Source organism: Oncorhynchus masou, unplaced genomic scaffold (genome assembly GCF_036934945.1).
Source record: "Oncorhynchus masou masou isolate Uvic2021 unplaced genomic scaffold, UVic_Omas_1.1 unplaced_scaffold_1117, whole genome shotgun sequence".
In the NCBI taxonomy this organism is placed as follows: domain Eukaryota; kingdom Metazoa; phylum Chordata; class Actinopteri; order Salmoniformes; family Salmonidae; genus Oncorhynchus; species Oncorhynchus masou.
The window spans coordinates 92,512-105,369 of record NW_027000901.1 but is presented as its reverse complement, the minus strand read 5'-3'; the positions used below and the strand labels follow the sequence as shown (position 1 = coordinate 105,369).

The 12,858-nt window shown below is 46.5% G+C and overlaps 1 protein-coding gene across 1 annotated transcript; it reads right to left on the bottom strand.

The window, feature by feature from the left end:
- Positions 1 to 9,025: 9,025 nt before the first annotated feature.
- LOC135529198 (small histidine-alanine-rich protein-like) lies at positions 9,026 to 9,898 on the bottom strand. The gene has a single exon (XM_064958056.1). It carries the CDS (start codon positions 9,896 to 9,898, stop codon positions 9,026 to 9,028), a length of 873 nt encoding a protein of 290 aa, XP_064814128.1.
- Positions 9,899 to 12,858: the final 2,960 nt, after the last annotated feature.

Here is a 12,858-nt window from a genome sequence, read left to right as displayed (position 1 = left end):
TAAACCTCATAAGGAGGGATGAGATGTGAAAGGATCCCGGTCGTTGTAAACCTCATAAGGAGGGATGAGATGTGAAAGGATCCCGGTCGTTGTAAACCTCATAAGGAGGGATGAGATGTGAAAGGATCCCGGTCGTTGTAAACCTCATAAGGAGGGATGAGATGTGAGATGTGAAAGGATCCTCAAACCTCATAAGGATGGGATGAGATGAGATGAAAGGATCCCGGTCGTTGTAAACCTCATAAGGAGGGATGAGATGTGAAAGGATCCCGGTCGTTGTAAACCTCATAAGGAGGGATGAGATGTGAAAGGATCCCGGTCGTTGTAAACCTCATAAGGAGGGATGAGATGTGAAAGGATCCCGGTCGTTGTAAACCTCATAAGGAGGGATGAGATGTGAAAGGATCCCGGTCGTTGTAAACCTCATAAGGAGGGATGAGATGTGAAAGGATCCCGGTCGTTGTAAACCTCATAAGGAGGGATGAGATGTGAAAGGATCCCGGTCGTTGTAAACCTCATAAGGAGGGATGAGATGTGAAAGGATCCCGGTCGTTGTAAACCTCATAAGGAGGGATGAGATGTGAAAGGATCCCGGTCGTTGTAAACCTCATAAGGAGGGATGAGATGTGAAAGGATCCCGGTCGTTGTAAACCTCATAAGGAGGGATGAGATGTGAAAGGATCCCGGTCGTTGTAAACCTCATAAGGAGGGATGAGATGTGAAAGGATCCCGGTCGTTGTAAACCTCATAAGGAGGGATGAGATGTGAAAGGATCCCGGTCGTTGTAAACCTCATAAGGAGGGATGAGATGTGAAAGGATCCCGGTCGTTGTAAACCTCATAAGGAGGGATGAGATGTGAAAGGATCCCGGTCGTTGTAAACCTCATAAGGAGGGATGAGATGTGAAAGGATCCCGGTCGTTGTAAACCTCATAAGGAGGGATGAGATGTGAAAGGATCCCGAAACCTCATAAGGAGGGATGAGATGTGAAAGGATCCCGGTCGTTGTAAACCTCATAAGGAGGGATGAGATGTGAAAGGATCCCGGTCGTTGTAAACCTCATAAGGAGGGATGAGATGTGAAAGGATCCCGGTCGTTGTAAACCTCATAAGGAGGGATGAGATGTGAAAGGATCCCGGTCGTTGTAAACCTCATAAGGAGGGATGAGATGTGAAAGGATCCCGGAAACCTCATAAGGAGGGATGAGATGTGAAAGGATCCCGGTCGTTGTAAACCTCATAAGGAGGGATGAGATGTGAAAGGATCCTGGTCGTTGTAAACCTCATAAGGAGGGATGAGATGTGAAAGGATCCCGGTCGTTGTAAACCTCATAAGGAGGGATGAGATGTGAAAGGATCCCGGTCGTTGTAAACCTCATAAGGAGGGATGAGATGTGAAAGGATCCCGGTCGTTGTAAACCTCATAAGGAGGGATGAGATGTGAAAGGATCCCGGTCGTTGTAAACCTCATAAGGAGGGATGAGATGTGAAAGGATCCCGGTCGTTGTAAACCTCATAAGGAGGGATGAGATGTGAAAGGATCCCGGTCGTTGTAAACCTCATAAGGAGGGATGAGATGTGAAAGGATCCCGGTCGTTGTAAACCTCATAAGGAGGGATGAGATGTGAAAGGATCCCGGTCGTTGTAAACCTCATAAGGAGGGATGAGATGTGAAAGGATCCCGGTCGTTGTAAACCTCATAAGGAGGGATGAGATGTGAAAGGATCCTGGTCGTTGTAAACCTCATAAGGAGGGATGAGATGTGAAAGGATCCCGGTCGTTGTAAACCTCATAAGGAGGGATGAGATGTGAAAGGATCCCGGTCGTTGTAAACCTCATAAGGAGGGATGAGATGTGAAAGGATCCCGGTCGTTGTAAACCTCATAAGGATGGGAAAGGATGAGATGTGAAAGGATCCCGGTCGTTGTAAACCTCATAAGGAGGGATGAGATGTGAAAGGATCCCTCATAAGGAGGGATGAGATGTAAACCTCATAAACCTCATAAGGAGGGATGAGATGTGAAAGGATCCCGGTCGTTGTAAACCTCATAAGGAGGGATGAGATGTGAAAGGATCCCGGTCGTTGTAAACCTCATATGAGGAGGGATGAGATGTGAAAGGATCCCGGTCGTTGTAAACCTCATAAGGAGGGATGAGATGTGAAAGGATCCCGGTCGTTGTAAACCTCATAAGGAGGGATGAGATGTGAAAGGATCCCGGTCGTTGTAAACCTCATAAGGAGGGATGAGATGTGAAAGGATCCCGGTCGTTGTAAACCTCATAAGGAGGGATGAGATGTGAAAGGATCCCGGTCGTTGTAAACCTCATAAGGAGGGATGAGATGTGAAAGGATCCCGGTCGTTGTAAACCTCATAAGGAGGGATGAGATGTGAAAGGATCCCGGTCGTTGTAAACCTCATAAGGAGGGATGAGATGTGAAAGGATCCCGGTCGTTGTAAACCTCATAAGGAGGGATGAGATGTGAAAGGATCCCGGTCGTTGTAAACCTCATAAGGAGGGATGAGATGTGAAAGGATCCCGGTCGTTGTAAACCTCATAAGGAGGGATGAGATGTGAAAGGATCCCGGTCGTTGTAAACCTCATAAGGAGGGATGAGATGTGAAAGGATCCCGGTCGTTGTAAACCTCATAAGGAGGGATGAGATGTGAAAGGATCCCGGTCGTTGTAAACCTCATAAGGAGGGATGAGATGTGAAAGGATCCCGGTCGTTGTAAACCTCATAAGGAGGGATGAGATGTGAAAGGATCCCGGTCGTTGTAAACCTCATAAGGAGGGATGAGATGTAAAGGATCCTCGTTGTAAACCTCATAAGGAGGGATGAGATGTGAAAGGATCCCGGTCGTTGTAAACCTCATAAGGAGGGATGAGATGTGAAAGGATCCCGGTCGTTGTAAACCTCATAAGGAGGGATGAGATGTGAAAGGATCCCGGTCGTTGTAAACCTCATAAGGAGGGATGAGATGTGAAAGGATCCCGGTCGTTGTAAACCTCATAAGGAGGGATGAGATGTGAAAGGATCCCGGTCGTTGTAAACCTCATAAGGAGGGATGAGATGTGAAAGGATCCCGGTCGTTGTAAACCTCATAAGGAGGGATGAGATGTGAAAGGATCCCGGTCGTTGTAAACCTCATAAGGAGGGATGAGATGTGAAAGGATCCCGGTCGTTGTAAACCTCATAAGGAGGGATGAGATGTGAAAGGATCCTGGTCGTTGTAAACCTCATAAGGAGGGATGAGATGTGAAAGGATCCTGGTAAACGTTGTAAACCTCATAAGGAGGGATGAGATGTGAAAGGATCCTGGTCGTTGTAAACCTCATAAGGAGGGATGAGATGTGAAAGGATCCCGGTCGTTGTAAACCTCATAAGGAGGGATGAGATGTGAAAGGATCCCGGTCGTTGTAAACCTCATAAGGAGGGATGAGATGTGAAAGGATCCCGGTCGTTGTAAACCTCATAAGGAGGGATGAGATGTGAAAGGATCCTGGTCGTTGTAAACCTCATAAGGAGGGATGAGATGTGAAAGGATCCCGAAACCTCATAATGAGGGATGAGATGTGAAAGGATCCCGGTCGTTGTAAACCTCATAAGGAGGGATGAGATGTGAAAGGATCCCGGTCGTTGTAAACCTCATAAGGAGGGATGAGATGTGAAAGGATCCCGGTCGTTGTAAACCTCATAAGGAGGGATGAGATGTGAAAGGATCCTGGTCGTTGTAAACCTCATAAGGAGGGATGAGATGTGAAAGGATCCCGGTCGTTGTAAACCTCATGAGGAGGGATGAGATGTGAAAGGATCCCGGTCGTTGTAAACCTCATAAGGAGGGATGAGATGTGAAAGGATCCCGGTCGTTGTAAACCTCATAAGGAGGGATGAGATGTGAAAGGATCCTGGTCGTTGTAAACCTCATAAGGAGGGATGAGATGTGAAAGGATCCCGGTCGTTCTAAAACCTCATAAGGAGGGATGAGATGTGAAAGGATCCTCGGTCCTCATAAGGGGGATGAGATGTGAAAGGATCCCGGTCTATAAACCTCATAAGGAGGATGAGATGTGAAAGGATCCTGGTCGTTGTAAACCTCATAAGGAGGGATGAGATGTGAAAGGATCCCGGTCGTTGTATAAACCTCATAAGGAGGGATGAGATGTGAAAGGATCCTGGTCGTTATAAACCTCATAAGGAGGGATGAGATGTGAAAGGATCCTGGTCGTTGTAAACCTCATAAGGAGGGATGAGATGTGAAAGGATCCTGGTCGTTCTATAAACGTCACTTTGACAAGCCCAGTTTATTTCAGACGGGTTCATTTATCTTGAAAGGGGTTTGATTTATGAAATGGCAGTTTGGGAATCATGTTTCAACTACTAATGTCCACTTTTCTTGGCTGAACATCTCACCACAATGCTCTTATTCCTCTATTCATAGTGCTTTCAGTCTGTACATTTACATTTTAGTCATTCACCAGAAACGTTTTATTTGATTGTTTTTATTTAACATTTATTTAACTAGACAATTCAGTTAAGAACAAATTCCTATTTACAATGACGGCCGACCCCGGGCCAAACCGGGTTTGTCCCGTACGACACTGGGCCAATTGTGAGGCGCCCTATGGGACTCTCAATCACGAATCGAACCAGGGTCTGTAGTGACACCTCTAGCACTGAGGTGCAGTGCCTTAGACCGCTGCGCCACTCGGGAGCCCCACTGACCTAGCGACTCACAGTAAAGGGCATTCATCTTAAGGCAGCCAGGTGAGACGACTACATACAGAATCACAGTCAGAGTAGCCCTTCTCTCATGCACATTCTGGGAATCCCTCCACTCTCCCTCTGTCATCCATCCAGACACTGCCCAGGCAGGCAGCACCTTCCAGGTGAATGATTGACCCTGGTGGATTAGTGTAGGCACCCTTCATGTATTAACAGCAGCAGTCATCAACATGGGCTCATGATGCCTCCAATCCATCAGCCATTCTCCTCTATTTGGCTTATCTTGATAAGAGGAGCGGGTTACTTATTGGCACCCTGGTACACACACACACACACACACACACACACACACACACACACACACACACACACACACACACACACACACACACACACACACACACACACACACACACACACACACACACACACACACACACACACACACACACACACACCTCTGGGAGTTGACCCTGATATAGTTGAATCTGTCCCTATGGAAGACAGCTCGTTAACCAGCGTTATGTGGGGACAGGGTGTATTTTATGCAATTAATTTGCAACTCGGGAGCCAAACTGGAACTTTTAAATATTGACCACTGCACTGAGAAAATGAATGAGAAAAAAGTATTTGGGAGTATCATTATGCATTGAAGCATCCAGGAGATTGAGTAGACCTGACATTTGACCTCTTATAGCCCTGCCTGATGGTTAATGTGATTGGCTACAGTGTGAGAGCCAATGATCTATTAAGAATTATCTCCCTGACTGTTACACACGGCTGTAGGTTTGGAATGAAGTGTGTCACTGCACAGCAGTTTGTGTGTGCTCTGTCCCTCTGTCCCTCTGTCACTCTGTCACTCTGTCACTTCTTCCCTTTCTCTCTTCTCTCTATGGCTTTGTATCTGGTCTCTCTCGACAGCCAGCGCCTGGGAGTTTTCTAAGCAATGTTCCAGCATGGTTCAGGTTGGCATGGTGGTTCAGTATAAAGGGTTATTGTAAGGAGTGTTGAGTAACAAATAAATAAATAAACTACACAAAATTGTCCCAATTATATTCTCTATCAAAATAACTTATTTTGGAGGATGAAGTTGACAGCTCAACAAGTATCAATAATCAACTGGGTATCACAGTCGTGAGTGCCACAGGAGCGTATCATCCTGTCTTATTGAGCTAGGTTGTAGTTTTTTATCATCCTGTCTTATCTAGCTAGGTTGTAGTTTTTTATCATCCTGTCTTATTGAGCTAGGTTGTAGTTTTTATCATCCTGTCTTATCTAGCTAGGTTGTAGTTTTTTATCATCCTGTCTTATTGAGCTAGGTTGTAGTTTTTATCATCCTGTCTTATCTAGCTAGGTTGTAGTTTTTTATCATCCTGTCTTATTGAGCTAGGTTGTAGTTTTTTATCATCCTGTCTTATCTGGGTAGGTTGTAGTTTTTTATCATCCTGTCTTATCTAGCTAGGTTGTAGTTTTTTATCATCCTGTCTTTCTAGCTAGGTTGTAGTTTTTTATCATCCTGTCTTTCTAGCTAGGTTGTAGTTTTTTATCATCCTGTCTTATCTAGCTAGGTTGTAGTTTTTTATCATCCTGTCTTTCTAGCTAGGTTGTAGTTTTTTATCATCCTGTCTTTCTAGCTAGGTTGTAGTTTTTTATCATCCTGTCTTATCTAGCTAGGTTGTAGTTTTTTATCATCCTGTCTTATCTAGCTAGGTTGTAGTTTTTTATCATCCTGTCTTATCTAGCTAGGTTGTAGTTTTTTATCATCCTGTCTTATCTAGCTAGGTTGTAGTTTTTCATCATCCTGTCTTATCTAGCTAGGTTGTAGTTTTTATCATCCTGTCTTTCTAGTTAGGTTGTAGTTTTTATCATCCTGTCTTTCTAGTTAGGTTGTAGTTTTTTATCATCCTGTCTTTCTAGTTAGGTTGTAGTTTTTTATCATCCTGTCTTATCTAGCTAGGTTGTAGTTTTTTATCATCCTGTCTTATCTAGCTAGGTTGTAGTTTTTTATCATCCTGTCTTTCTAGTTAGGTTGTAGTTTTTTATCATCCTGTCTTTCTACCAAGGTTGTAGTTTTTATCATCCTGTCTTTCTAGCTAGGCTGTAGTTTTTTAAATCATGATGTCTTTCTAGCTAGGTTGTAGTTTTTTATCATTCTGTCTTATCTAGCTAGGTTGTAGTTTTTTATCATCCTGTCTTTCTAGCTAGGTTGTAGTTTTTTATCATCCTGTCTTATCTAGCTAGGTTGTAGTTTGTATCATCCTGTCTTTCTAGCTAGGTTGTAGTTTTTATCATCATGTCTTTCTAGTAGGTTGTAGTTTTTATCATCCTGTCTTTCTAGCTAGGTTGTAGTTTTTATCATCCTGTCTTTCTAGCTAGGTTGTAGTTTTTATCATCCTGTCTTTCTAGCTAGGTTGTAGTTTTTATCATCCTGTCTTTCTAGCTAGGTTGTAGTTTTTATCATCCTGTCTTTCTAGCTAGGTTGTAGTTTTTATCATCCTGTCTTTCTAGCTAGGTTGTAGTTTTTATCATCCTGTCTTTCTAGCTAGGTTGTAGTTTTTATCATCCTGTCTTTCTAGCTAGGTTGTAGTTTTTTATCATCCTGTCTTTCTAGCTAGGTTGTAGTTTTTTATCATCCTGTCTTTCTAGCTAGGTTGTAGTTTTATCATCCTGTCTTTCTAGCTAGGTTGTAGTTTTATCATCCTGTCTTTCTAGCTAGGTTGTAGTTTTTATCATCCTGTCTTTCTAGCTAGGTTGTAGTTTTTATCATCCTGTCTTTCTAGCTAGGTTGTAGTTTTTATCATCCTGTCTTTCTAGCTAGGTTGTAGTTTTTATCATCCTGTCTTTCTAGCTAGGTTGTAGTTTTTATCATCCTGTCTTTCTAGCTAGGTTGTAGTTTTTTATCATCCTGTCTTTCTAGCTAGGTTGTAGTTTTTATCATCCTGTCTTTCTAGCTAGGTTGTAGTTTTTATCATCCTGTCTTTCTAGCTAGGTTGTAGTTTTTATCATCCTGTCTTTCTAGCTAGGTTGTAGTTTTTATCATCCTGTCTTTCTAGCTAGGTTGTAGTTTTTATCATCCTGTCTTTCTAGCTAGGTTGTAGTTTTTTATCATCCTGTCTTTCTAGCTAGGTTGTAGTTTTTTATCATCCTGTCTTTCTAGCTAGGTTGTAGTTTTTATCATCCTGTCTTTCTAGCTAGGTTGTAGTTTTTATCATCCTGTCTTTCTAGCTAGGTTGTAGTTTTTATCATCCTGTCTTTCTAGCTAGGCTGTAGTTTTTTAAAATCATGATATCTTTCTAGCTAGGTTGTAGTTTTTTAGCATCTTGTCTTTCTACCTAGGTTGTAGTTTTTTATCATCATGTCTTTCTAGCTAGGTTGTAGTTTTTTAGCATCCTGTCTTTCTAGCTAGGTTGTAGTTTTTTAGCATCCTGTCTTTCTAGCTAGGTTGTAGTTTTTTAGCATCCTGTATTTCTACCAAGGTTGTAGTTTTTTAGCATCCTGTCTTTCTAGCTAGGTTGTAGTTTTTTAGCATCCTGTCTTTCTACCAAGGTTGTAGTTTTTTAGCATCCTGTCTTTCTAGCTAGGTTGTAGTTTTTTAGCATCATGTCTTTCTAGCTCAGTTGTAGTTTTTATCATCCTGTCTTATCTGGGTAGGTTGTACTTTTTATCACCCTGTCTTATCTAGGTAGGTTGTAGTTTTTATCATCCTGTCTTATCTAGGTAGGTTGTAGTTTTTATCATCCTGTCTTATCTAGGTAGGTTGTAGTTTTTATCATCCTGTCTTATCTGGGTAGGTTGTAGTTTTTATCACCCTGTCTTATCTGGGTAGGTTGTAGTTTTTATCACCCTGTCTTATCTAGGTAGGTTGTAGTTTTTATCACCCTGTCTTATCTAGGTAGGTTGTAGTTTTTATCATCCTGTCTTATCTGGGTAGGTTGTAGTTTTTATCATCCTGTCTTATCTGGGTAGGTTGTAGTTTTTATTATCCTGTCTTATCTGGGTAGGTTGTAGTTTTTATCATCCTGTCTTATCTGGGTAGGTTGTAGTTTTTATTATCCTGTCTTATCTGGGTAGGTTGTAGTTTTTATCATCCTGTCTTATCTGGGTAGGTTGTAGTTTTTATTATCCTGTTTATCTGTAGGTTTTTTTTATCATCCTGTCTTATCTGGGTAGGTTGTAGTTTTTATCATCCTGTCTTATCTGGGTAGGTTGTAGTTTTTATCATCCTGTCTTATCTGGGTAGGTTGTAGTTTTTATCATCCTGTCTTATCTGGGTAGGTTGTAGCTTCTTGTCCACACTGTGTTACTGCAGAGCCTCGTGCCACGTGTTGTTGGCTTGGTGCCCATGGTGGGTGCTTGGTGCCCGTGGTGTGTGCTTGGTGCCCGTGGTGTGCTCCATGGTGTGCTTGGTGCTCGTGGTGTGTGCTTGGTGCCCGTGGTGTTGGCTTGGTGCCCGTGGTGTGCTGGTGTGTGCTGGTGTGGTGGTGTTTGGTGCCCGTGGTGTGTCCATGTGTGTGCTTGGTGCCCGTGGTGTCTGTGCTTGGTGCCCGTGGTGTGTGTGTTGGTGCCCGTGGTGTGTGCTTGGTGCCCGGGTGTGTTGCTCCATGGTGTGTGCTTGGTGCCCGTGGTGTGCTCCGTGGTGTTGTGCCCATGGTGCCCATGGTGTGTGCTTGGTGCCCGTGGTGTGCTCCATGTGTGTGCTTGGTGCCCGTGGTGTGCTCCATGGTGTGTGCTTGGTGCCCGTGGTGTGCTCCGTGGTGTTTGCTTGGTGCCCATGGTGTGCTCCTGGTGTGTGCTTGGTGCCCGTGGTGTGCTCTATGGTGTGTGCTTGGTGCCCGTGGTGTGCTCCATGGTGTGTGCTTGGTGCCCGTGGTGTGCTCCATGGTGTGTGCTTGGTGCCCGTGGTGTGCTCCATGGTGTGTGCTTGGTGCCCATGTGGTGCATCCTGTGGTGTGTGCTTGGTGCCCGTGGTGTGGTGTTTGCTGGTGTGCTCCGTGGTGTGTGCTTGGTGCCCGTGGTGTGTGCTTGATGCCCGTGGTGTGCTCTGTGGTGTGTGTTTGGTGCCTTGGTGTGCCTGTGGTGTGCTTGGTGCTTGTGGTCTATGTGTGTGCTTGGTGCCCATGGTGTGTGCTCTGGTGGTCCATGGTGTGTGCTTGGTGCCCGTGGTGTGCTCCATGGTGTGTGCTTGGTGCCCGTGATGTGTGCTTGGTGCCCGTGGTGTGCTCCATGGTGTGTGCTCCCTGCTCCACAGTATTAGTGTGTTTGTTAGAGTGTGGATTCATCTGCCAGAGTGTGTGAGCGTGCTAGCAAGGGGATCACAGGTGTGTTTCTACGCTCCGCAGAGAGAGCCCCCACCGCCCAACCCCCACGTCCCTATGCATCCTGGGTAATATCAGCCCACAGAGCACCTGCGTCCCTCTCCCACTCACCCCACACACACCTCTAATAGCAGCTTATCAGGCAGTAATATGGTTTCTGTAATGCACAGCTGTGGTTACTCAGCCCCACAATATACACACACACACAATACACACTCACACACGTATACACACACACTGTCCCTGCAGTCTCAATAAGCACATACTGTACTGTCCAACTGACTCCGTTAGCATTAGTGTAGCTAGTCCACCACACAGACAGACAGTGCCACACAGATGGATAAATGGAGCTCTGTCTTTCTGTCACACACACACACACGCACACACACACACACACACACACACACACACACACACACACACGCACACGCACACGCACACACACAGCAGCGTGATGAAAGCCTCCCCCTCCACACACACACTCACACACACACACACACACGCACGCACGCACGCACGCACGCACGCACGCACGCACGCACACACACTGTCACACACGCACGCACGCACACACACACACACACACACACACACACACACACACACACACACACACACACACACACACACACACACACACACACACACACACACACACACACACTCCCACAATGATGACTTTTATTGTGTCTGTGTAACAATGGCCATGTGTGTGTGGCCCACATACACCACTACAGTGAGCTGGGATGTGTTTCTATTGCGGCGGGCTAATTCTGAATAGATCACTTTTGGAGAGGAACCAGAGGAACCCCCACCCAACCCCTGAGGAACCCCCACCCAACCCCTGAGGAACCCCCACCCAACTCCTGAGGAACCCCCCACCCCACCCCTGAGGAACCAGAGGAACCCCCACCCCTGAGGAACCAGGGGAACCCCCACCCCACCCCTGAGGAACCAGAGGAACTCCACCCCTGAGGAACCAGAGGAACCTCCACCCCTGAGGAACCAGAGGTACCCCCACCCCACTCCTGAGTAACCAGAGGAACCCCCATCCCATTCTTGAGTAACCATAGGAACCCCCACTCCACCCCTGAGTAACCAGAGGAACCCTTACCACTGAGGAACCAGAGGAACCTCCACCCCACCCCTGAGGAACCAGAGGAACTCTTACCCCTGAGGAACCAGAGGAACTCTTACCCCTGAGGAACCAGAGGAACCCCCACCCCTGAGGAACCAGAGGAACTCTTACCCCTGAGGAACCAGAGGAACTCTTACCCCTGAGGAACCAGAGGAACTCTTACCCCTGACGAACCAGAGGTACCCCCACCCCACTCCTGAGTAACCAGAGGAACCCCCACCCCATTCTTGAGTAACCATAGGAACCCCCACACCACCCCTGAGTAACCAGAGGAACCCTTACCACTGAGGAACCAGAGGAACCTCCACCCCTGACGAACCAGAGGAACTCTTACCCCTGACGAACCAGAGGAACTCCCAACCCTGAGGAACCAGAGGAACTCTTACCCCTGACGAACCAGAGGAACTCCCAACCCTGAGGAACCAGAGGAACTCCCAACCCTGACGAACCAGAGGAACTCTTACCCCTGACGAACCAGAGGAACTCCCAACCCTGACGAACCAGAGGAACTCTTACCCCTGACGAACCAGAGGAACTCCCAACCCTGACGAACCAGAGGAACTCTTACCCCTGACGAACCAGAGGAACTCCCAACCCTGACGAACCAGAGGAACTCTTACCCCTGAGGAACCAGAGGAACCCTTACCCCTGAGGAACACCCCTGAGGAACTAGAGGAACCCTTACCCCTGAGGAACCAGAGGAACCCTTACCCCTGAGGAACTAGAGGAAACCCCACCCCTGAGGAACTAGAGGAACCCCCACCCCTGCTGTGATGATGGAAACATGGCAGACTGGGTCCAGATTCTCCACCATTTTCCCAAAGTGTGCATTTGCCTTGTACACTTTCTTGTATGGATTTAGCAATGGTGGAAACTCCTTCTTGCCAATACTTAGAACATTCCTATGCTGTTAAAATGACAGGGAGAGTACAGGGGTGGAGAATTGGGACAGTGCAATGTAAATCGCAGCCTTATTCTCCCCTTCTCCGATAGGCCTGTTAGCCTGCCATTCAACATTGTGGCCAGCTCTAATCCAATAGCAAACAGGAGTCTGGGTTATGACCCACCTCTCCATTATTGTTCCTGATTGAGCCTCTCTAGTATAATCTCTGTAATCAATGCCAATCTCAGACCTCGGGGGCTGAGAGGGGCGCGGGGGGCTGAGAGGGGCGCGGGGGACTGAGAGGGGTGCGGGGGACTGAGAGGGGCGTGGGGGGCTGAGAGGGGATTTAAAGGGGTTAATGCTCAGCCAATTGAGCGAATAATGAGTTAAATTAGTTGATCCAAGGGGCTCAGGGCAGAATTAGGAGCAGAAGATCCAGCAAGCTGCTCTCTGTCCCGGGAAGGGAAGAGGGAGGGGGAAGGAGAGAGCGGGAGGGGAGAGGGACGGGGGTGGGGGAGGGGGGGAGGGGCTTATGAGAGGTCAGAGAGGTCAGGTTGATGATTTACTTATGCCAGAGGTCAGAGAGGTCAGAGTTGATGATGAGCCAAACTCACAGACAACTGGGGTGGAGCCTACTTTCTGCACACCATGCCACATGGTGGATAATAAATACTATCCTTTCAAATTGTTATCAGGTGCCCTGGCAGACGAGCAGGACAGTAAATTGCAGAAAGTTAGCTCATAAATAAATCAGCACTTAATGAGCCTGCTGAGCATCCCCCACTGTACCCCGAGAG

Coding starts and splice junctions, on each gene's coding strand:
- LOC135529198 (XM_064958056.1), bottom strand. CDS start 9,898: ATGGAGCACACCACGGGCACCAAGCACACACCATGGACCACCAGAGCA.